Source organism: Alnus glutinosa, chromosome 3 (assembly GCF_958979055.1).
Source record: "Alnus glutinosa chromosome 3, dhAlnGlut1.1, whole genome shotgun sequence".
NCBI lineage: Eukaryota > Viridiplantae > Streptophyta > Magnoliopsida > Fagales > Betulaceae > Alnus > Alnus glutinosa.
In genome coordinates, this window is record NC_084888.1 from 23,717,434 (window position 1) to 23,743,251 (window position 25,818).

Here is a 25,818-nt window from a genome sequence, read left to right on the forward strand (position 1 = left end):
AATTACAGGCCTGATTTTACAAATTTTTCTCTCAAATTACAAACTTACAAGCCATTTTACATTTATTAAAAAAAAAAAGTTTAAAGGGGTCATTCTAGTTTGTTTTCCTGTATTCATCTGGAAGGATATAAATATAATAAAAAGAATTAAAAAGTTACATTTATGTCATCTAAAAAAAAGCATAAATGATTAAATGTATACGACATCTTTGTTACTCTAAAAAAAAAAAAATATAAATATAGTTTCTTTTATTATATTTATGTCATTTCAAATAAACATTAAAAAAACAGCAGAAAGAATTCCTATCATTCCTCGAAAACATTTCCGGCCCTTGCCGAGTAAAAAGTTTGCACAACTGCACGTTTATCTTAGTTCTCAATTCAGACCGACCCGTAGTCGGACCAATCTCTTCTTACAGCAAGGTCTTCCCAAGATTTACAGCTTCTCAATAAACATTCGGTCCTAGCACAGATCTCATCCAAACCACGATTACTTCCCACCACAAATCTCAGAACGTCAAATTCATATATTGCTCATCACCATGTTTATAAGAAAACCCACTTCGAGATTCATCCTTTTCACCCTCGTTCTTTTTATGTTGCTGAGTTTTCTCATTACCATCAAGGCTTCTGAGCCCCCCCAAAATGAAAATGACGATGAAGATTTAGAGGGTCTTGAGGAATTGATAGCACTGGATGAAGAAGAAGAGAAACATGAACAAGAAGGGTCACCCAGTGTGAGGTCATCAGAGGCTGAGGTTTTAACTAGAGCCCAGAGGATTGTTATTGAGCTTAACAATGAGAACACCAAGAGGGTCATTGATGGGAATGAGTTTGTGCTGGTTCTGGGGTATGCGCCTTGGTGTGCAAGGAGTGCTGAGCTTATGCCTCAGTTTGCTGAGGCTGCAACTTCAATGAAGGAATTGGGGAGTCCCGTTTTGATGGCAAAGCTGGACGCTGACCGGTATCCGAAGGCGGCATCGCTTCTTGAGATCAAAGGGTTTCCTACTCTGCTTCTGTTTGTCAATGGGACTTCTCAAGCGTACACTGGTGGATTTTCAATGTAAGTTGCTGCTTTCTATGTCAAACTATAATTAATTCGACAAAAGGTTGCATTTAAACTAATTCTGGTCGGCTATATGAATCTTTTACTCATTTTTTTGTCCTGCATAGTGTGGTATGTTTTATAAAGTTATGGTTCATAATGTGTTTATCTCTTGTCTTTGTAGCGTATTCAACTTAAATAGAATAGATTTTCCTTTATGTTGCTGTCATAGTGGTCTTTTCTGTAGATTACCGATATATTTTGAATGACTTTCCTCATCTTGTCAACGCATATTCATGTCTTAATTCTTCAATGTAACTGTGCAAATTTGCAACTTGGAAATTGTATCTAATGCGTTTATGGGGTTAATTTTCATTAGGGAAGAAATAGTGATCTGGGCCAGGAAAAAAACTGGTGTACCTGTCACTAGAATAAGGTCGGTAGCAGAGGCAGAAGAATTTCTCAAAAAGTACCATACTTTTGTTACCGGTCTGTTCAAGAAATTTGAGGTATGTGGATTTGAATCGTTTCCAGAATTATACTGGAATTCAATTTCTCTGCCTTAATGGTACACATGCTTTTGAGAACCAGCATTACATTGAAAGGGATGCATTATCATGTGTTGAATTTTTTTTGTATTAATCCTTTTTATAATGGTATAACCATATGTCAGGGGTCATGAATGAAACTATTGGTTGCTTGAGAACTTGATGCACAAATAATTTCGTTTGTTTCCCATGAAATATGGTTATCCCTTGCCTAAAATTGTTAAGCGACCTTTGGTCATACTTAATCTTGTCATTTCACCTGTTAATAGCATGGCTTCAAACTCTGTTTACTAATCGCTAGGTCTTATTTTGACATTGCTCCTACAATTGCTGAAAACATAGGGACTGGAAGTCATATAACTACTAGTGGAATTTCTAAGCATAAATTGTAAAATAATTGGTATACTGCAAGAATTTATTGAGAGAAATTGAGTAATGACTATAAGCACCAATTATAATCACAAACGAGCTTTTTCAACATCTCTATTTGTTCTTTCCATTTTTCTGTGTCATCTTCTTCGAGCCACGGCAACCTGCCCGATATGGTTCCACATGGCTGATGTTCTTTTATTTGGTATGTTGGTGAACGTATCTCTTTACTGAGTTAGCAGGCTTTTTCTTTATATATTTTCCTAGAAGTGCAGGCTGAGTAACATTGGACCAGAAAGGAATTGAGTTCATTAAATACTCAAAATTGACTTAAAAAATGTATAGTTGACATTGGTCTTATGCAAGCATTAAGTTGGGGAATAAGATTCTCATTCAGGTGCATAATATGTAAACTCCAATTGAAGAAACAAATATGCAGAATAGAGGCTTAATTAAATATGTGTTTAATGAGCAGATGCGAACAAGACTTGCATGAAAGGTAGGGAATGCTTTAGGTTCAGTGCAGCTGAGGTATTGCCTAGCATTTCACCTAGTATCATCTTGTTTAGCTGGACCACTTTCTTTCTAGGAATAATATTTTATTAAGAGAAAGGCAAAGGCTTTGTACATGAAGAGAAGGCGTCTAAAGTCTAGAAAGTTAACAAGATCTACAAGATTTGAAGAGGAGAAATTAGGAACATCGAATACAACCTAGTCTAAGAGTGATCTCAAAAAAGAGGATTTTAAAGATTGCACATTAGACAAGTAGTCCTCAAAGAGGCCCCAATTTCTCTCTCCAAATGCTCCCCATTAAAAGCACAAGAATAACTTTTTATATAACCTCTTGTGATTGCCCCCTTCCTTGAGTCTTCTAATAGTGTAGCAGCTCTAGGATATTGTTAGACATAGCCCACGAAACACCACACACGTTGAGAACCAAGTGCCAAAGATCATTAGTATACTCGCTATGTGTAACGACCTAGGAAAAAGTACTAGCCATATCTGCGCTATCAACCAAAAAGGACTAGTCAATATGGAGCTTCATTAAAATCACTTAAAAATTTCAGTTTCACCTAGTAAGTAAGCAATGCGAAACTTAGCACCCATGAGTGTCTTATAAACCACCCATTTTGTGTGTTACTTATCTTCACATTATGGGTCTAGGGTGTTACAAACTTCCCCTCAAAACTCCTGACATCCTCGTTAGTGCCACGTCATGCAGTGTTGATAGTACCACATGGCATTAATAGGTGGCTCTGATACTATTTATAATGACTCAAAAAAAATTAGCCACATCTGCGTTATTATCCCAAAACAACTAGTCAATTTAAAGCTTCTATAGAATCACTTATAAAGCCCAGTTTCACCTAGTAAGTAAGCAAGCAATGTGAAACTTAGTACCCATGGATGTTTTTATAAACCACCTACTATATATGGGATACTCATCTTCACAATATGGGCCCGGGTTGTTACATAATGGATAAGGAGGTGATTTATTGTCTACTCATTCGTTTTGCATAGGCAACACTAATTCACAAGAGTAAAACCCTGCCTTCTTAGATTGTGGGGCATTCTTGGTGCTAAAAGATACTTCAAATTCTTGAACATGTGGCTAAAGTAAGAGGGTTTTGTAGATAAGGTGAAACTATGGTGGTTCTCTTATTACTTTCAAGGTACTTCAAATTACATCCTAGCATGCAAACTTAAGGCTCTAAAATCAGACTTGAAAGCATGGAATGAAGTAGAGTTTGGCAATGATTTTGAGGAAGGTTTGGAGGGGGTTTGGAGATTTTGAGGAAGGTCATAGTAAACAGTATCACTGCTGCCACCTCAGCATCTGCAGAATCCCATCCAGGTTCATGTGAAGACTCCTCCCTAGTGCAGAATACTAATCATGGTTCAACTCCTTCAACAGACTCCTAACTAATAGATAGGTGCTTTAGATAGGATTTTGTATATTTAAAATAGAGAGTTTGAATTCTGTTCAAACTCTAGATAAGCTAGATAAGGTTTCTAGATAAGCAAGATAAGGTTTATGTTTGTAATTCAAATGTTAGATAGGTTTACTTAACTGATCAAAAGATCATGTAACTATTTTCTCTATATATACGTTACTACACATCAATACAAATCATTGAAGTTCAAAATCTATTATGGTATCAGAGCTCTAAATTGCTCACATAGAATTTTTTGATCTCTTCTACATTTCCGCTACTTTTCTTTCTTCTTTTCTCTCTATCAATGGCTTCCAGCTCTGCTGTCCAATTTGTTCAGCCTAATATTGGCCAGCTTATGACCTTCAAATTGGAAGGACCCAACTACATCACGTGGTCTAACCAAGTGATTCCAATTTTGAAGACAAACAACTTGATGGGTTTCGTGGATGGTTCTGAACCGTGCCCTCCCAAGTATGTCCTGGATGACCAAGGGAAAGCTACTGCTACCCTGTGTCCAACTTTTCTGCTTTGGACTAAGAAAGATCAGTTTGTTCTTTCTTGGCTTAATGCCACTCTCATGGAGAAAGTGATGTCAACCACCTTTGGTGTCACCAGCGCTCAACAAGTCTAGGACTCCCTCTTCAGCTGGTTTGCTTCTCATTCCAAGACCCGGATTTCTCATCTTTAGCGCCAACTTTAGAGTCTTCATCAAGGCTCTAAAGGTTGTTCTAAATATATTAAAGCTGCTAAGTAGATTTTTGCTCAACTTGCAGCTGTGGGTCAACCAGTTATTGAAGATGCTCTTATTGGTTATGTGGTTGGTGGTCTTCACCCGTCCTTCAATCCTGTGGTTACATCACTGTTTGTGGAAAGCGCTGGAAAGCCAAACCGCTTCCAATACTGAAAACACTCACCAGTTTGCCATGTTCTCCTCCAAGCCTACTGCCAACAATTACAGCCGTAAGGCTAAAGCCTCTGGAAAGCGCTGGAATGCTCCTAAGAGTACATCTGCTTCACCAAAGTTTCAGCCTCCTTCAGCTTCTTCCCCTGCCAGACCCCCATGTCAAATATGTGGGAAGTTGAGTCACCAAGCGTTGGATTGCTTTCATAGGATGGATCATGCCTTCTAAGGTCGTCATCCTCCTGCTCAACTGTCTGCAATGGTGGCTACCTCCAACCAAACTGCTGATAATAGTCCCTTGTATGCTGACAGTGCTGCGAATCAACACATCACTGCCAACCTTGAGAATCTTTCCTTACAACAGCCATACTCGGGTTCTGATGATGTAGCTGTGGGGAATGGCACAGGTTTGAGTATTCAAAACACTGGTTCTATGAGTTTTCATACTCCTAAATCTTCCTTTCATCTTTCTCAAGTTTTACATTGTCCTAAAGCTTATGCTAATCTTCTCTCCATTAATCAGTTTTTTTCGAAATAATGACTATTTCTTTCTTCTCAATGGTTCTCATTACTTTGTTAAAGAAAACCACACGGGTCTCACTCTACTGGAAGGTCGGAGTGAAGGTGGTCTCTATCCTCTTCATTTGAAGTCTGTTTCGGTCAATAAGCAGCATGCCTTGACTGCTTTCTTAGGTGTCAAGACTTCTGCAGCTGTGTAGCATTCTCGCCTCGGTCATGCCTCTCAACCAGTTATTTCTCATTTGTTGCAGCAATTTTCCTTTCCGATCAGTGGGGTTAAGCATCTGGATGGTGTCTGGGAACCTTGTCAACTTGACAAAAGCAAGCAGCTTCCATTTCAACCTTCTCCCCATGTCTCTTTATGTCCTTTAGATTTCATCCATTCGGATGTTTGGTCATGCTCTACGAAGTCCTTAGGTGGTTGTTCATACTATGTTCTTTTTATTGATGATTTTTTCAGGTTTACCTGGTTGTATCCCATCCATAATAAATCAAATGTGTTTCAAGTTTTTGTCCAATTTAAGTCTCTTGTGGAAAATTAGTTATCTTCTTCCATCAAACAATTTCAATTTGATGGTGGTGGTGAATACATGTCTAACCAATTTAAAAATTTTAGTTACTCATGGCATACTCCACCATGTTTCTTGTCCACATACACTACAACAAAATGGTGTGGCTGAGCGTAAGCATTGCCATATCATGGAAATGGGTCTATCTTTTCTTGCTCAATCACATCTTTCTTCCATTTTTTGGGTTGATGCTTTTGTCACATATGTTTTTATCATCAATCGGCTTCCTTCTTATGTTCTTGGAGATATTTCTCCATTTTTTAAACTCTTTAACAAAGGTCCCGATTATTCATTGTTTCGTTTGTTTGGGTGTTCTTGTTTTCCTTTTTTACGTCCTTACTCCACCCATAAATTATTGTTCAGGAATAAACATTGCATCTTTCTCAGATATAGCTCTAATCAACGTGGATATCACTGTCTAGATCCTGTGTCTCGTAAGGTGTATGTGTCAAGGCATGTTGTTTTTGATGAATCTTGGTTTCCAGCCACAGAGGGTATTTTATCTAATTTTGCTCCTGTTGATTCGGTCTCTACTGTTTCTTTTCCTGCTTTTCCTAGCTTTCACTCACCTTCTTCAGTGCAGATTACTCCAGTTCCAATTGTTGTTCCTCCTGCAGTGCAGGATCCACACTCACCTCTACCGAGTGCTCCTTTTTCCGCTCCTCAAGTTGATACTTCACCTTCTATCGAATCCAGTAATCCAATTATTTCTCCCCTGCCTGAGGCTTCCCCAGCTCTTATTCCTTCTCATTCAATGGTCACACGGTCTAAGACCGGTACATTGAGGTCTCGGTCCTTTCCTGATTACACTTCCTTCTTCTCTACCAAGCATCTTGTCTGTGCTCTTTCCAGTGTTTCTATTCCTATTGAGCCTACATGCTACTCCCAAGCTGAGAAGTCTCCTGAATGGCGTGTTGCCATGGGTGATGAATTTGATGCTCTACTTGATAATGAAACGTGGTCTTTATGTCATCGTCCTTCTCAGCATAATTTCATACGGAATAAATGGGTTTACAAGATCAAGCAGAAACAAGATGGTTCTATTGATTGATATAAGGCGAGGTTGGTTGCTAAGGGTTTTGATCAAGAAAGTGGGGTTGATTTTACAGAAACTTTTAGTCCAGTGGTTAAAACTTCTACAATCCGGGTTATTTTGGCCCTCGCAGTTCAGTTTAATTGGATTATTCGCCAATTAGACGTATCTAATGCTTTTCTCCATGGACATTTGCTGGAAGAAGTTTATATGGAACAACCAAGAGGGTTTGTTGATTCTCAGTTTCCCTCTCATGTTTGTAGATTGCACAAGTCCTTGTATGGCCTTAAACAAGCACCATGTGCTTGGTTTACACGCTTATCTTAGACGTTGTTGGAGTTTGGGTTTGTTTCTTCTATTGTTGACAGTTCTTTATTTGTGTTTCATGAGGGAATCGTACACCTTTACTTCTTAATATATGTGGATGATATCCTGTTCATTGGAATATCTTCCTCCCATATTGCCTCTGTTATTACTAAGCTTCAGCAGGTGTTTAAACTCAAGGATCTCGGCAACTTGAGTTTCTTCTTAGGCATCTTCGGTCCTCTCAAGGTTTACTTTTGAGGCAAGCTAAATACATCTTTGACTTGCTGTCTAGGTCCAAAATGTTGGGTGCTAAGCATTTTTCTTCCCCCTGCCTTGCTGGTTCCAAGATGTCCAATGCAAATAATGATCCTTTATCTCCAACTGACACTACTCTCTATCTCCAGACAGTGGGTGCCTTGCAATATTGAACCTTAACACGTCTGGATATTACTTTTTCTATAAATCAGTTATGCCAACACATGCATACTTCGTCTACTCTTCATTGGACAGCAGCTAAAAGAGTCCTTCGCTATCTTAAAGGGCTTATGGTACACCAAAGGTCCCTTGATTCTTCAAGCATTTTGTGACTCTGACTGGGCAGGTAATCCGGGTAATCATCGTTCTACGACTGGTATTGGTATTGTTTTGGGATCCTCTCTAATCTCTTGGACTGCCAAGAAACAAACAGTGGTTGCACGATCAAGCACAGAGGTTGAATATCGTGCTATGGCCCTTACCACTACCGATCTATTTTGGTTGTGCATGTTATTTAAGGATCTTGGTATTCCTTTGTTTTCAACTCCTCGTTTATGGTGTGATAATATTGGGGCTCTCGCTCTTGCTTCTAACCCTGTTTATCATGCTAGGACTAAGAATATTGAAGTCGATTACCATTTTATTCGTGAAAAGGTACTCAATGGTGATATATCCATCAAGTATATTAGTACTCATGATCAGCTTGCCAACATCTTCACTAAAATTCTCAGTTCTATTCGGTTTTCTTTCCTACGTGACAAGCTTATGGTTTGTTCCATTCCCATTAGCTTGAGGGGGGCTGTAAACAGTATCACTGCTGCCACCTCAGCATCCGCAGAATCTCGTCCAGGTTCATGTGAAGACTCCTCCCTAGTGCAGAATACTAATCACGGTTCAACTCCTTCAACAGACTCCTAACTAATAGATAGGTTCTTTAGATAGGATTATGTATATTTAAAATAGAGAGTCTGAATTCTGTTCAAACTCTAGATAAGCTAGATAAGGTTTCTAGATAAGCTAGATAAGGTTTATGTTTGTAATTCAAACGTTAGATAGGTTTACTTAACTGATCAAAAGATCATGTAACTATTTTCTCTATATATACGTTACTACACATCAATACAAATCATTGAAGTTCAAAATCTATTAACTGTGAGTAATGATTTAAAGAGGATTACGCTTTTTGAAGAGGTGAGTTGGAGGCAAAAATTGAGGGCACTGTGGTTAAGAGAGGGAGACAAGTGCACAAAGTTCTTCCATCGTGTGGCCAATTCCAATAGAAGGAACAATTCCATTGAGGAGCTGATGTTTAATGGCTCAGGTTGTTAAGATCAATCAATGATCAGAGATCACATTATGTAGTTTTATGGCAGACTGTTCACAGAGCAATTTAGTTGGCACTGCAAATTGGATGGCCTCTCGCTTCACTCCATTTGGAGATTGGGGGGGGGGGGGGGGGGGGGGGGCGGCCAATTGGTTGGAGACACCTTTTGAGGATGATGAGGTCTTCGAGGTGGTGAGAGCTCGTAATCGTGACGAGACCCCGGGTCCTGACGATTTTACTATAGCTTTTTTCCAAGCTTACTGGGAGGTGCTCAAAGCAAACATCATGAATGTCTTCCATGATTTTCATATTAGACGTACATTTGAAAAAGAGCTTCGATGGCACCTTCATTTCTCTTTATCTAAAGAAACTAGGGGCCGTTGATATCAAGGAGTTTCAACCTATTAGCTTAGTGGGTGGAGTGTATAAGATTGTGGCCAAAGTTCTAGTTAATAGGTTGAAATTGGTTGTGGAGAAAATCATTTCTAAGCCTCAGAATGCTTTTGTCAAGGGCTGATAGATCCTAGACTTTGTTCTCATTGCCAATAAGTGCATTGATAGTAGGCTTAGATATGAGGTTCCATGTGTTCTATGTAAGCTGGATATTGAAAAGGCTTTTGACCATGTCAATTGGGATTTCCTTTTGTATATGTTGAAGAGATGTGGTTTTTGGGAAAGATGGTGTAAATGGGTGGCATTATTGTATTTCATCTGTGTAGTTCTTAGGCTTGGTGAATAGGACCCCATTAGGTTTCTTCAGTAGCTCTTGTAGCCTGAGACAAGGAGAATCATTGTCTCCCATTCTTTTCGTTATTGTTATGAAAGTGCTAAGTAAAGTGATTTCATCTCTAGTGGATGGGGTCCTTTTATTTGGCTTCATGGTGGGGTCAAGCAGTGGTGGTGCTTTCAACTGTTCTCACATTTTGTTTGTGGATGACACCTTGATTTTTTGTGAGGCAAATTCAGATTACCTTCACAATTTGCATAGTTTGTTTTTATGCTTTGAAGCGGTTGCCAAGTTTATTTGGGATGACATCATTGAGAAGGTAGAGCGTCATTTGGCGGGATGGGAGATGATGTACTTATCTAAAGGTTAGAGAATTTCCTTGATTAAAAGCCCGTTTAACTAATTTGCCTACCTACTTCATGTCCCTTTCCCCCTTCCTGTTGGTTCAGCCAATAGCTTAGAGAAGTTACAACGGAATTTTTTGTGGGGTGGTATGTGTGAAGAGTTCAAATTTCACTTGGTCAACTAGACTAAGGTGTGTACTTCAATACCTGAAGAAGGGTTGGAGGTTGGGAATTTACTTGCCTTCAATTCGGCTCTCTCTAGAAATTGGTTGTGGTGCTATGTTCATGAGAGAAAGGCCTTATGGAGGGTGGTTGTGGATTCTAAATATGGTAGTGCTTCGGGGTGTGGTGTTCTAATATGGTTCACATGGGGTGGGGCTTTGGAAGAATATTAGGAGGGGTTAGGGGGAGCTGTCTAGCCACACTAGATTTGAGATAGGGGGTGGCTCCACAATTTGTTTATGGCATAATGTTTGGTGTGGAGCTCAAACTCTTGAGACTTCTTTCTCGGACTTGTTTAGCATTGCCCATTTTAAGGACGATGCTGTGGCGGACCATTTGGAGCTTTAAGTGGAATATTAATTTTCTTAGAGTGGCTCATGATTGAGAGAGGATTACTTTACCTCACTCTTCACTTTGTTGTATTCTGTTAGAGTGAGACAGGGCGGTTAGGAAAGACTGTTGGATTCCGTCTCGAAGAGGGTTGTTTAATATTAGATTTTTCTATAAGGTTCTTGTTTCCCATGATAATACTCCTTTCCCTTGGCAATGTAAGGCTCCATCGGAGGAGTATTTGGCGGAATAAGGTCTCTTGAGAGTGACTTTCTTTGCTTGGTTGGCCGCCTTAGGGAAGATTCTCACAATGGACAACCTAAGGAAATGACATATTATTGTGGTTAAGTGGTGTTGCATGTGTGAGAAGAATGGATAGTGAGTAGACCATCTTCTACTCCATTGCGAGATTGCGAGTGCTCTTGGAATTCTATCTTTAATAATGTAGGGCTGGTTTGGGTTATGGATAGAATGGTGGTAGAACTCTTTGCTTACTAGAGAGTGCGAGGGGATAGGTTTCGCTTGATGCAGTCTGGAAGATGATTCCGCCTTGCCTAATGGTTTGTTTATGGAGGGAAAGAAACAATCATAACTTTGAGGCCACGAAAGGACCTTATTAAATGATTTATTCTTTAAGACTCTCTTTCTTTGGGCTGCTGCTTCATATTATAGTTTTTCGAACTTTTATTATACTTTTTTAGATCTTTTCTCCACTACTTGCTAGGCTTGTCTCTTGGATACTTCCATTGTACTTAGGTTGCACTATTGCGCTTTCTAATGAATCAAATGTAAAGATTCTACCCATGCTGCTGCCCAATTGATGCAGGCTGTGCATGGAGATTGAGTAACATGTCAGTGAGAAAGAGCGATTTAATTCAAGTAGAATGATCAAAAAGAGGTATAGGTAGCACTAAAACAACATAAGTAGATGTAGTGAAAATGGATAAAATATATTGGGAGATGGGATAGAATATGATTTGAGATAGGATGGAAATGATACATGTGGCTGATGATAATTATGCTCCGTTTGTTTTTTGTTTTGTTTTGTTTTTTTTTTGAATTTTTATAAGTACTTGAAATATCATTAAAGGGCAAAAGTTTCAACCTAAGTACACAAGGACTATACATGTGATATATCTAGCTAGAAAGAGAAAACAAGTCAAGAAAAGCATGAAAACTAAGAAAATTAAGATCTAAGGCAGCTCTCTATTGGTAAAGAGTTTTGAAAAAGGACTTTAAATCTAGCACCGTTCTTTCGTGGTCTTCAAAGCTTCTATTATTTTGTTACTTACCTAGAGTATGTGACAAGGGCATTCTTGGAATTTTATTTATGTCCTCTTTAGGAGATTAATTAGGTTGAGTTTTTAAATAAGGTAAGAGTCGTATTGTCTTTTTAGAAGAATAATAAATTAATTATTATTATTAGGAAAATAAGGAGTCTTGCTCATAAAACAATATCTCCAATAGGAAAATAAGGGATTTGTCTCCCTTTAGAATTAATAATATTTATTTAGGGTTTGTAATATTTATTTATTTATCGTTCTGTAATTCCAGCTTTGTAGGGTTTCTTGAATAATTTCAATATTAAGAGGTGCAGAGTACCTCGAATACCTTACTATCACACCATTCACACGCACTTATTATCCAATTTACCATTGTTCATCTCTTGTTACGGAGGTCTATAACATCTTGGTATCAGAGCCATGTCTGCCAGATGCTCTGAAGAAATTTGGACAGAGTTTTGTGAGTGGACAAAGCAATATTTCTAGCAATGGAGAGATGAAATTGTGGCATGCAAACAGGTCCTATAACTCTCATCTTCACCATTAGAAAATCTACCAGAAAAACAACCCACAAAAGAAAACCCTGCCCCACCATCCTGCAAGGACCCAAAACCCACCCCCACTCCAAAGACAACCCCACTAACCATACCCACCGTCGCAGAACCTCAAACCAGCCACCAACCATGTCTGTCAGCCGCACGGTCGCCCAATATCCACCACTCCATCAAGCCACATACAGCCTCACCCCCACGTATCAACCATCCAAAATCCCAGCAAAAACCAAAAAAATGACATCTCTTGGCCAAAACCGAAAGTTCAGCCCCCACCACCACCTCCAAAAATCCCACCAAGTTCACCCATCAACAAGCCACTCCATCACCCACAATACCAACCCCCGAAACCTCAAAGCCCAGCCACCCTCTTCACGATTTCCTCAATCCAGCATCCCCCATACCTCAAGACCACTCCCTATCAGCCACAAAATAGAACCAAACCAAGAAAACCACCCCCATCGTTGAAACCCAATCTCTTCCTCACTGATTGGTTCAGAAGAAAGAAAAGGGTAAGGTACAAAACAGGAAATTTTGTGGACAGAAAAGAGTTCCTTGCCGTGTCTGATTTGGGTGTGAAGGTGTCGGGCCGTGGAGAGGAAGACAAGGGCTCAGGCAAGGGAGGACTGAAGAGGCTGAGAAAGGTGCTTTGGAGCTGCGCCCGAGGTTCCTTGAAGCTGGCGATTTGGCGTTTGGTGGCAAAATGCTGCTCGATGAGCAGACCGAAACGCAAATTGGGCCGTGGCCTAGAATGCCATTCACTGGCCGGCGGCAGAGAACAGGAGCTGGAAGGATAGGTGCAAGTCCGACGGAGCGAGCTTCTCCTCTGGGCCATTTTTTCGGTCATCGGCGGCCACCCAAACGACCCCCAGACGGTGGGTACTCAAGGAATGGCGATCGTGGCGTGTCTCACGGCGACCCAGAAATTTCCATCCAAACTCGGGATGAGCCTCCACGCGATTCGGGGAATCAAAGGAAGATGGTAATAGATCTGGAGTTCTCTTGGCAAGAGATGGACAGCGGAGAAATTTCGGGCTTGACGGGCGGAGGAGGAACGAAGATTGGGCTGTTCGAAATTTCTGGAATGTCTGGTGGAAGAGAGGCAAGCCCGGGACATGCGGCTGGAGGAAAATTGCAAGAAATTTTAGCTGGCAAAGAAGGGGCGAGAGTTTGTGGAACAGAGGGCAGCGTGAAATCAGGGGGAAATATTTTGCCTAATCTATTACCCCTACATTTAAGATTGCTGCTGAGAGAAATGAGGGAATTATGGGTGGAAAGGGCTCACGTGGGGCTTGGCTATTATGCAATTTTTTTTTCCCCATGCACTTGGATATTGAAGAAGGAACCGTGGATATAGGGGCTCGTGTGGATTCGAATATGGGAAATATTTATGCGTTTTTTTTTTTTTCCCATGCAACCATCCACGTCAGCATCTATTGGCAGCATATTTCTAGGACCTTGAGGACAAGGTCCATTTGAAGAGGGTAGGAGTGTTATGTACCTAGGGTATGTGACAAGGGCATTCTTGGAATTTTATTTATGTCCTCTTTAAGAGAATAATTAGGTTAGGTTTTTAAATAAGGTAAGAGTCTTATTGTCTCTTTAGAAGAATAATAGATTAATTATTATTATTAGGAAAATAAGGAGTCTTGCTCATAAAGCAATATCTCTAATAAGAAAATAAGAGATTTGTCTCCCTTTAGAATTAATAATATTTATTTAGGGTTTGTAATATTTATTTATTTATCATTCCGTAATTCCAACTTTGTAACCTTTAAAATAGGGTATTGAAGAATGAAATAATATCAAGAAGAAAATTATTAAACAACTCTTGTAGTTGCTTGAGAGTTTTTTAGGGTTTCTCGAATAATCCTAACATTAGGAGGCGCAAGGTACCTCGAACACCCTACTATCACACAATTCACACGCATCTACTATCCAATTTACCATTATTCATCCCTTGTTACGGAGGTCTGTAACACATTTATTTTCCTCCTAAGACATCACAAAAGGCAGGATGAAACCATCTTCTACACAACTGCATTTTGAGGATAGCCTCCCAACCCTCCCCAATAAGCGAATGGGTCTACTATTGTTCTAGGCATAACCCAAGCCAAACTAAAACGATTAAAAATATCACTCCTCGAAGCATTGGCGATCTCACAATGGAAAAGATGATCCATAGTCTCTGTTAGGGGGAGAAACACCAAGTGAGTCAAATAAAGAGTACAAACAAGTTAATATACAAATTATGACATCACTTTTAGCCCAAAGCCTAAGCTAGTGGGCTTGGGTCTACCAAGGCATATTAACTATTCTCTTTTTTTATACTTTACCAATGCGGGACACAAACCTCACAAGTGCATTCACAACAAATCTCCCTCTCACATGCAAGTCTTTTCTACATTGACCCAACTCACCCTTGTGTGTGAATTCTTTACACAAGAGTGTCACGCGTACTCCAACAGTGGAGCCAAACTCTTTTTATTGGAGTCAAATCAAGCGTGTCAAACCAAGACACTCGTATCAGCAGTGGAAGGCTAACATGACTCTAATATCAATTGTTAAGGAGAGAAAGCACCAAGGGAGTCAAACAAAGAGTACAAACAAGTTAATATACATATTAAGACACTACTACTAGCCCAAAGTATATTAACTACTCTCTTTCTTTATACTTTACTAATGTGAGACACAAACCTCACAAGTGTACTCATAACAGTATCCCCACTCCTTTTACACATACAAACTAGTCAACCACAATGACATTTTGTTTCCTTAGGTTATCCAAGGTGAGGATTTTTCCTAGGACGGTTGTCCAAAAAACAAAAACGCTGCTCTCAGGGGTGCCTTATGTCGCCAAATACTCTTCCAGGAGAAATGAGTTCTATCACGAGGAATAAGGACGTTATAGAAAGATCTAACATAAAATTCCCTCTCTTGGAAGTTGTCCAACATAACTTGTCTTCACCTCCCTGCCTCATTCTAATGGAATACAACAAATTAAAAAACAAAGTAAAAAATCCACTTCCCAATCATGAGTTGTTATGATGAAGCTTACATTCCATTGAAGTGAACCATTAGAAAACAATTTTTTTTTTTTTGTTTTATAAGTACATATCATTAAAAGTGCAAAGCACACATGAAGTATACAAGAGGAATGCCTATTTGGAAGGAGAAAAAAAAACAAGAAAACCATTAAAACTAATCACCAAAGGAGCTACAAGCACATGTCCATGCATAAAGAGAATAAAAAAGGACTTAAGCTTCTCCAAAGTCCTCTCAAGGTCTTTGAAATTTTGATTGTTTCTTTCCTTCCAAAGGCACTACAAAATGCAAGAGGGCATCATTTTCCCCACAGCAGCACTTTGGGAGCTCCCCCAGCCCACCAATAAGAAAACAAATCAATCACTCGGCTAGGCATAACCTAAGATAACCCAAAACGATTGAAAAAAGCATTCCATAAGACGCCAACAGCCTCACAGTGGAGAAGAAGGTGGTCCATGAACTCTCCATCTCTCTTGCACATACTACACCTATCGATCACAATTACATGTTGCTTCCTAAGGTTGTCTATGGTAAGGATCTTGTCTAGAGCTATCGACCAAGCGAAAAGAGACGCTCTCAAAGGAACTTGGGTCCATCAAATACTCTTCTAAGGAAAATAAATGCCATCATTACAGACAAGGACACTCTAAAAGGAGTTGACATCGAACACCTCTTTGTTTGAAGGGACCCACCAAAACTTGTTTCCACCTTCCCTCCTCACTCTAAAAGAGTTCAACAAGTTGAAGAACGAAGCCAAGACATCCACCTCCTAATCGTAAGCCGCTCTAAGAAAGCTTGTGCCACTAGAAAGCTCCAAGTGAACTGTAATGGAAGCATCCTTGATTCAAGCAATGCTATATAAAACTGGGAAAGCTTTTTTAAGGGCTTTCACCCCACACTACTTATCATGCCAGATCCAAATCTTGGAGCCATCTCCTAGCTCAAATTTGGTATGACTATAAAACACCCTCCAACCCCTCCTAATATACTTCCAAAGCCCAACCCCACGCGGCCCAGGGGGATCAAAAGAACACCACTCTCCCCAAGAACTACCAAATTTGGAATCCACAACAACTCTCTGCTATGCCTGTCTCTCATGCACATAATGCCACAACCATTTCCCTGGAAGAACACGATTGAACATCCTCAAGTTCCAAACCCCCAACCCTCAGCGATTGGAGATCAAACATTGGACCAACCAACCAGGTAAAATTTGAACTCTTCACCTATCCCACCCATCTTGATGGATCTTCTCTATGCCGTTTGCAACACCAGCAGAAAGAAGGAAAAGGGATGAAGTACGTAGGTAAATTGGAAAAGGTGCTCTTTATAAGGGTAACCCTACTACCCTCAGACAAATACATAATTTTCCAATTAGCCAATCGACGCTCAATCTTTTCAACCACATCATCCCAAATAGACTTCGCCTTGTAGGAGGCTCCCAACAGTCGATCAAGATATTTCGAACGCAAAGAAGAGACCCTACAACGCAGGATCTCCGCCAACTTATCAACATTATCCACATTGTCCATAGGATCCAACTCTGACTTTGCTAGGTTAACGTTCAACTCGAAGGTGGCTCAAAGCATAAGAATAAAGCACGCAGATAGCAAAGATGTTCAGGATTGGCCCCATAGAAAACCAAACTGTTGTCCGTAAACAACATGTGTGATATGTGGACCACACCAGAGCGCTTAGACCCCACAAAAAAAAGCTTGAGAGAAAGCCCCTATCAACAATTCCAAAAAGCATTTTACTCAAAGCCTCTATGACAATAACGAACAAAAAAGGAGACAAAGGATCCCCGTGCCTCAACCCACGGGAGCTACCGAAAAAACCGGACGGGTTGCCATTCCCTATAACGGAGAAGTGCACCGAAGAGATAGGGTGCGCAATCCAAGAGCACCATATCTCTCCGAACCCTCAACTTCTCAACAAATACATTATAAACTCCTACTTGACATGATCGTAGGCGTTCTTAAAATACATCTTGCAAAGCACCCTTGGAACACCAGAATTGATCTTACTATCCATACATTCATTCGCTATAAGTACATAATCCAGGATTTGCCTACCTTTAACATAGGCATTTTGGGGGCTTCAAAATAATTTTTTCTACAACCCTTCTCATCCTGTTGGCAAGGACTTTGACAATAATCTTATAAACTTCACTCACAAGATTAACAGGCCTAAAGTTCTTAAGATCAATAGACCCAAATTTCTTCGGGATGAGAGCAATGAATGTGGCATTAAGGCTTCTTTCAAACTTTCCACTGGCATGGAAGCCATGGAACACCCCCATAATGTCTGTCTTAATCACCTTCCAACAAGTTTGGAAGAAAGCCACAGAAAAACCATAAGGACCCGGAACTTTATCATTCTTCATACCTTTCACCTCCTTTAGGACCTCTCACTCTCCTCAAATGGATGCTCTAACCAAGAGGCCTCTTTTGCAACTATAGAGTTGAAATCAAGACCATCCAACTTGGATTACCAGTTGAACGGTTCTGAAAAAAGGCTCCTATAGAAGTGAACAATACGTTCCTTGATAACAGGTTGGTCTGAAGAAACTGAGCCGTTTACTAATAGCGATTCGATGGAGTTGTACCTCCAGTTTGAATAGGCTACCTAATGAAAAAACTTTGTACATTTATCACCCTTCTTTAGCCAAAGAACCCTTGACTTTTGTCCCCAACTCATCTCCTCCAACAAGGTAGCTTTTTCCAACTCACTGATAACCAAGATTTTCCTCAACTTCTCTTCAGCAACTTGCGACCAAAAAAATAAAATAAAAAAAACCTTCTCTTCAGCAACTAACACTCTCACTTCCTCCAACCTATCAAGGGCGCACAACTCTTCCAAAAGATGACTTTTTTGTTTGTTTGTTTGTTTTGGATCTGCACATTACCAAACACCTACTCATTCCAAAATTTTAAATCAACTTTCAAGGCCTTAAGCCCTTGAGCCAAGATGAATCTGAGAGCACTGAAAGCGAGAAGACGACCACCACTGCCTCACCCTATCCTCAAAACCATCAGCCTTTAACCACATATTCTCAAACTTAAAAGGTTTTTTATTCCCCTAAATGCATTCACAATCAAGAAGAATGGGAAAATGATTTGAGCACAACCTATGTAGCCTCTTCTGGAACAAATTGGGATACTTAGCTTCCCATTTCGGAGAAACAAGAAACCTATCAATTCTTGACCAAGAGGGAGAATCCCGATTATTAGACCACGTAAAACATCCTCCTATAAGGGGAAGATCCATGAGGCGCTGCTCAAAAATGAATTCAGAGAACTCTAACATCGTGGGAGAATACCCCGCTTCCTCCGATCTATTGCTAGGAAAGCCGGTGATGTTGAAATCATCTCCAATGCACCATGGCATATCCCACCATCTAATTAGGTCAGCCAAATCCTCTCATAAATATTGTCTAACGCTAGCTAAATTAGGCCCATAAACTCCAAAAAAAAGCCCAAATAAAGCCATCTTCTACATCTCTGAAAGAACAAGCAACAACAAAATCCCCCACATACTCTTCAATTTTCTCCACAACCCTCCTATCCCACATAAGCAAGATACCACCGGAGGCCCCTCTTGAAGCTGAATAACACCAATCTACATGCTAACATTCCCACAAGATAACTCCAAGTGGTCTGCCACAGAAACATCCTTTACGCAAGCAATACTATACAAATTTGTGAAAGTATTCTTAAGGACTTGATCCCCACACCACATGTCATGTCAAAATATAATGTTGGAGCCATCTCCTACCTTAAATCTGCAATACCTAGAAAATACTTCCCAGTCCTGCTTATATTTTTCTGTAACCTCACCCCATACGACTCATGAACCTAATTAGAACACCACCCATAATCTTTAAGCTCTGTTTGTTTCGACGTAAAAGATTTTCCCAAAAATGTTTTTCATATTTTCCAGTCTTTGGTGCAGACAAAAAACACTAGTCCATGTGATCATAGTTTCTCATTTTAACGCTAACGTGCTTGTACTTTCTCTTGAAATGTTCTCTAGAGATCGTTCTTTCTTACAAGACATCCATTATGTTCATTCCCTTGATACTTTCTAACAAAAAATTCCCTATAGGAATAAGAATTGAGTTGATTCTTTTATTATTTATTTCCTTCAGTTAACTTTAACTTATGTTTCGTTGCAGTAGGATTAAGAGTATTGATACTGTGTAAGAACTCTTGAGTTATAGAATATTAGTACATTATGTCAATTCTTAACATTTATTTATTTATTATTATTATTATTTTATACATGTATTAGTAATTGTATGTGGAGTTTCATGAACGCAAGAAGTAGAAGGTTTTATTTTCATTCAATAATTTATCTATTTTTTGGAGGTTTCTTAGTAGCCCTGACTTGCAAAGGGAGCACAAAAATTATTTGGTGCACTACTCTGGTCAAAATGCTTATGAGATCTGCCACATGTTTTGGTTTTGGGGGTTAGGTCTTCATTGTTTCAATCCATTGGATACAATAATAGAAAAATAACCAATCAAGATTGTCTTATGAACCATATGGTTTAGCTTCATTTGAAGTGAATATAGTAACATAATAAGAAATATTCACAGGGACCTGATTATGAAGAATTTGTTAAAGCAGCCATATCTGACAACGAAATCCAGTTTATTGAAGTGAGCGACACTGATGTTGCTAAAGTTCTTTTCCCAGCTGTCAAAGATACTAACAATTTCATTGGGATTGTTAAAAGCGAGCCAGAAAGATACACTCCATATGGTGAGTCTCTGATTTTGGTGCAGTTTGTCTGTTATGGCTGCTTATTTTCCTGTTTCTTGATGTATGCCAATACTTAGTACTTTTCCCATGCTTGGTTTCTTACATGTTTCCTGCAAATTACATGAGTTGGCCACAACTTATTGATATAATGAGTGATGAATTTGTTTGACTTTGCAGGAGGGACCTTCAAAATGGACAAAATATTAGAGTTTTTGGACTGTAATAAGTTTCCTTTGGTTACTAAATTGACCGAGCTAAATTCTGCCAGAGTTTATTCGAGCCCTATCAAGCTTCAGGTTGCTAATACTTTCTTTACTATACATTTGTTTTGTTTTTCTATCATATATTTTTTTTTTCTCCATTGCTTTTTATGTGTAAGAATATGAAGTTGATAACTGAGATAGTGAAAATATTATAACACTGTACAAAGGTGGGACTCCTGCATTTACAGTGCTTCAAATCTGCATAATGTTTGAAAGGATCTCCAATAAGTTCTCATTTTTCCTCTTAAGTCTTCAACATTTGTCATGAAATGTCTTGGCTTTGATGAGGTATTGCAGGCCTTACAGCTTACAAGGCTGAAAAGATGATTCTTCCTATGATGTCCATTGTGTACAAGATTACCTCTTGAAAATTATGTAATGAGGAATAAAAAAAGTAATTGAAAATGAAACGGTTTTCCTGAAATCAAGCCATTATTGTACTTTTGGATATCTCTAATTGCAGAATTTGTGTATTTATTATGGGATGCCTGTTGGAAGCTATTGACGAAGTTCTCTTCTGTTATAGTTTAGGCCTTCGCTAGAATCTATGCCTCCTAATTATTGTTAATTCTGAGTATATTATGAACTTTGTAAACATGCTGTTTACCATTCTTAAAGTATTGAGGAAGCTTGGATGGCACCCTTGATTTTGAATTTCAGGCCTAAGGGCCAGCTCAAATTTGCATTCTAAACTTTGGACTGTTTAACCCCTTGTTCCTGCCAATAAAGTAGAATATTTTCTATATACTGACGTGTAATTCGACATCTGTTTATTAATGTGAGCTGGGATGGATTGCATTTAAATTTGGGAATTATTGGGCAATATTATAGCCCTTAGAAGCCAAATGCAATTCAAATAAACTCTTTTAGGCAACTTTTTCATTTAGGACCAAACTGAGCCTCTTATCCCAAGAATTGGTTGGGCTACTCATTTTTGCCATTCAGCTCTACCTATGGCCACAACCTACATAGAATCTTTGGCGACCATGCTTTTATAATTGCCTCATTTGGCCTTCTCCTTGTGCTTTTGATACCTTCACTTAAATCAGTCATTGCTGCTTCATTATTGGTCTTGGGTGAGTCTCTTCCCCACACCCCGCTCAACAAAGAAGAAAATAAAAAATTGTTCTCAATTAATGCCACCTTTATCACTTTTTGGAAACCACATTCATTTTTTTATATGAACTGGTAAATTATCAGTTCATATAAAAAAATGAATCTGGTTTCCAAAAAGAGGTAAAGTTGGCATTAAAATCCACAATTTTTTTATTTTATTTTATATATATATAAAGCTGATAATTTACATTTCACAATCCAGTTATAGCATGGAAAGAAAGAAAGGAAAAACAGAAACCCTTCCTGCCTTCTCCCAGCCCCTCTGCAGGGTACGGCCCATCCATTTTAATTCCTGGCCCTCTTAATAAATTGCCATGTGACCATATAGGGGTGATCTAATTGATGCAGTGAACTAGGAAAGTCAATATAAGCAGCCGGATGCTTCATAAAATTCTGTACACTGATGCTGCAAAATGTACACTTTGCAGTCATTTTACTAAGAAAATCAATTAGTTCCACGAAGCATGCTAATGAGTGTATTATGTAGATGGTATAGGAAAAAAGATAATATATACACGGTATATAGTATTATTTCTCATGTAGTTAAGAAATCAGGAGAACAAATATAGGAAACATGTTAGACTATTTTGTTTTAATCAGTTTCTCTAGTTATGCAGAGCAGCAGAAGCTTTGATCTTAATTCTGAGTTCTCGAACCTGGAATTATAAACCAACTAGCCTACCGTCTGATGCAGCCTTGCATGATTCTTTCAATAACCCTTGACCAAAGCCTATTTGTGTAACTTTTTAAAGAATTCATGGAATCTGTTCCCTGGTGCACTCCTGCAAATATGTCTGTAATACTATTTTACACGATGCAATCCATTACTCAGTTTCAGTGTCATCAAATCTGTTTGTATTTTATTTTCTGTAAAGCATGAAATCCTTGGTGAAGCTTAACGTTAATCACAAATTATGTATGCCAGGCATTCTTATAAGGTAAATGTATTAATGATTACCTTTCATTATTGTTCAGGTCATTGTCTTTGCTGAGGCTGACAACTTTAAGAATCTTCTTGAGCCTCTTCAAGAAGTTGCAAGAAAGTTCAAGTCAAAGGTAATTTGTTTTACCTACATTTGAAGCCATTATTGCAATTAGCCAACTTTTGCTAGCGTGCTTTTCCTAATGTGATCCTGTGAATGCAGATAATGTTTATTTATATAGACATTACAGATGAGAACCTTGCAAAGCCTTTCTTAACTTTATTTGGGCTTGAAGAAGCAGCTAACACTGTGGTTAGTTTTCCAAGTAGCAACTAAATGTGTACTGTGATTCTATTGCTATATCTTTTTCTTTCTTGAAAAATCTTTTAAGTGAGACTATATAATGATGTTGTGCCATATAGGTGACTGCATTCAATAACAGAATCAGCTCGAAGTTTTTGTTACAGTCGGATCTGATCCCAGCCAACATAGAAGTAACAAATTATTATTATTTTTTTTCTTTTTCCAATTCAAATTTTCCTTTGGGCAGCATCTGTTAGACAACTATAATGATACTCTGAACTGGCTTTTTTGTAGGAGTTCTGCATACAGCTTCTTGATGGTACTCTTTCTCCTTACTTCAAGTCACAGCCAATTCCAGATAATGTGAGTGTTTTTTATTCTTTTGTTTTTGGGGAATCATGGAACTGTGTTTGTAGACTGGAAAAACCTTTTCTTTTTTTTTTCTTTGTTAGATGATTCAGGAATAAAGTTGCAAGGCAAGATTCACTTCTTAATCCTTTTAGGGAGATTTTTCTTTTCGTTCTTTTTTCCCCTCTCAAACAGCCAATTAGTGCAATGTGGTTACATTTTAAGGGCCATTTAAAAAATATTTGAGATCATTTATTGTTATAACTGTAGTTCGAATTTTATAGGACAATTTTTCTACAAACTGGGTTGTAGGAGCGCCTACAATCCAACCTCTAAAAAAGTGACATATATCCCTTAGCATGTGAGAAGTACATGTTTTCTTAATAGCATGAGTTTCTTACATAATTTTTTAATACCAATTAATAAGAAAGGATGTGTTCTCCCATGCTTAAAAAACACGTCACTTTTTAGAGGCATTGTTATAGGATCTCCTACAAACTATATGTCGTGAAATGTATAATCTCAAACTCATCAAAATGCTATCTAATACATTTTGTAGGTTCATTAGGTTCATTTAAGTCCTATGCATAACATGATGGACTTGATTAATTTCCTGAGACATATGTACGAACCAATATGCATAGAATTATTACATTTATGTTAATTTATATTTATAAATCATTGTGATCTTCTAAATGTCTTTGTGATTGTGAAAATTGCAGAAAGACACAAGCATCCAGGTCATTGTAGGAAAGACATTTGATGACTTGGTCTTGAGCAGTCCCAAGAATGTTCTTCTAGAGGTTTGATATTTTTGTGTTTGACAGCTAAGCTCCATTATTTTAATTGAGAAAATGAAATACTGTTGGAAATAGGCTTGCTTACCAAACAGGATTGTGTGGGTGCTGTTGGTCAAAGTATTTTCATTTTGATTTGTAATCTTTGTCATGCTTTAGTACACACATTTGCCCAGCATTAGTTAATAAGACTGCATGGAAGCTACTATTAATAATATAGGAAACCACTTCCCTTCACTTTGGAGAATTGTGGAATATATTACATACATTGTAATATTCTTGTGCTCCCTATGTGATTGCAGTAAGCATTTTCTTAGTAACACAATCCTAACACTCCTGCCAAAATTCCTTTAGCAGCCCTAGGGTTTCAAAGTTCTTCTGAGAGCCTGAAAGACCTTCTATTCTCTGTTGGAGACAGGTATACACGCCATGGTGCATCAACTGTGAAACCACTAGCAAGCACGTTCAAAAGTTGGCTAAGCACTTCAAAGGTTTTGATAATTTGGTATTTGCAAGGATAGATGCTTCTGCTAATGAACACCCAAAACTGCAGGCAAGTTTTATTATTTCTTCAGTTATATTACAACATTGAGTGTGGATTAGTTTCAAAGTTGCAAGATTGACGTCGATTATTCCATGCTGCAAAAGACAGATGAAACATATTTCAAGTGGCCAGAGAAAAATGAAATGTTACAAGTTTCATTCATTTAAATTTCATGTGTTATATGAAGGCCCCATAATGGTTTCTGCCTCTTGCTTATCTGATCAACTACAATCCTTTCATTATGTTGTAGGGTATTACTTTTATACTTTTAATTCTATTTTTGTTCAGTCGGAAAAAAAAAAAAATTTTATTTTGGTTCAACTCATTAAAAAATAATTATATTTTTGTTTCGTTTCATACATAAATGTTTAAAACCTTTTGTCGTTTTTGGATAATGATGTTTAACGCACTTTGTTTGATCCTAGCTCATACAAAAGCTTTCCCAAATTGCATTAAATTACTTTTTTTTTTTTTTCCCTTTAAATTTCACTATGCTTGATACAATTCAAACAATCCCATGATTCATGTGAATACTTTTCTAACCATTAGCAAAAAAGTATTTTCACTTTGGCATTAGAATAAAAAGGGTGCACGTTTCCTAGTAATTTTAGAATTTCTAGAATTTCATTAATGAGAAACATTTTTAGTCTTATACTGAAGTTTTGAGATTTGGATTAATGGAAAAATGATGATACTGATGAAGGCTATGCCTTTGTTATTGTTTTGATATTGCAGGTAGATGACTATCCGGCACTGCTCTTTTACCCTGCAAGCGATAAATCAAATCCGGTAATTATTTCGTGATAGATCTAATACGTGTATTTTAACTTATCTGTATTCTTGCCAATTTATGGAAGAAATCTATTATGCTTGTGCAGATCAAGCTATCTACAAAATCCAGTTTGAAGGAGTTGGCAGGGTCTATCAACAAAATTTTGAGAGCCAAAGATCATGTCACGAAAGATGAATTATAGAAAAATATAGTGGCCAAATATATTAATACTTCAACTGATATCGAATTTGTTTTGCCAATAGAATCCTGAGCCCCTTAATCAAGGAAAAACAAAATTCGTCTTGAATTGATATGTGCATCCTTGGTCAAGGATTTTCTATAGTTGAGCACTATAATCTATGACATGTAATTGTATTGAAGTTTATAAACAAATTGCTATCGAAGCAGATATAATGGCATGTTAACATATCACATCAGGCACAAGTGTCCCGTAGACAAGATAGACTTGAATTCCTCCTCCCCCCCCCCCCCCCAACAATCAGCCTCCTCAAACGACAACATGTTAGAATTGAAAGCATGGATGAAGATCCAAAAAGGTCATGTTTCAATAAGCATGCTAACTATTTTGCTTTTAATGTGGTGCCAAGATCTTCCATATTTTTATAAGAATACTTAGGGTACTCGGCCAGTGTCCATTGCAGGCTTCTGTTGAGCAAA

The 25,818-nt window shown here is 38.3% G+C and overlaps 1 protein-coding gene across 1 annotated transcript; it reads left to right on the forward strand.

Annotated features, from left to right (window-relative positions):
* The first annotated feature begins 300 nt into the window (after positions 1-300).
* On the forward strand, positions 301-25,577 carry LOC133863508 (protein disulfide isomerase-like 1-6). The gene is made up of 12 exons (XM_062299469.1): positions 301-1,062; positions 1,424-1,553; positions 19,909-20,074; positions 20,252-20,370; positions 22,429-22,509; positions 22,599-22,688; positions 22,799-22,870; positions 22,974-23,042; positions 23,750-23,830; positions 24,243-24,381; positions 25,108-25,157; positions 25,247-25,577. Exons 1-12 carry the CDS (start codon positions 542-544, stop codon positions 25,340-25,342), a joined length of 1,614 nt encoding a protein of 537 aa, XP_062155453.1. The 5' UTR covers positions 301-541; the 3' UTR covers positions 25,343-25,577.
* Positions 25,578-25,818: the final 241 nt, after the last annotated feature.

Bases quoted from the DNA above. Each gene is read 5' to 3' on its own strand.
- LOC133863508 (XM_062299469.1), top strand. From the start codon at position 542: ATGTTTATAAGAAAACCCACTTCGAGATTCATCCTTTTCACCCTCGTT. The intron at 20,371-22,428 runs GTTGCTAATACT...ATTATTGTTCAG, and splicing joins CGAGCCCTATCAAGCTTCAG to GTCATTGTCTTTGCTGAGGC. The intron at 23,043-23,749 runs GTGAGTGTTTTT...TGAAAATTGCAG, and splicing joins CACAGCCAATTCCAGATAAT to AAAGACACAAGCATCCAGGT.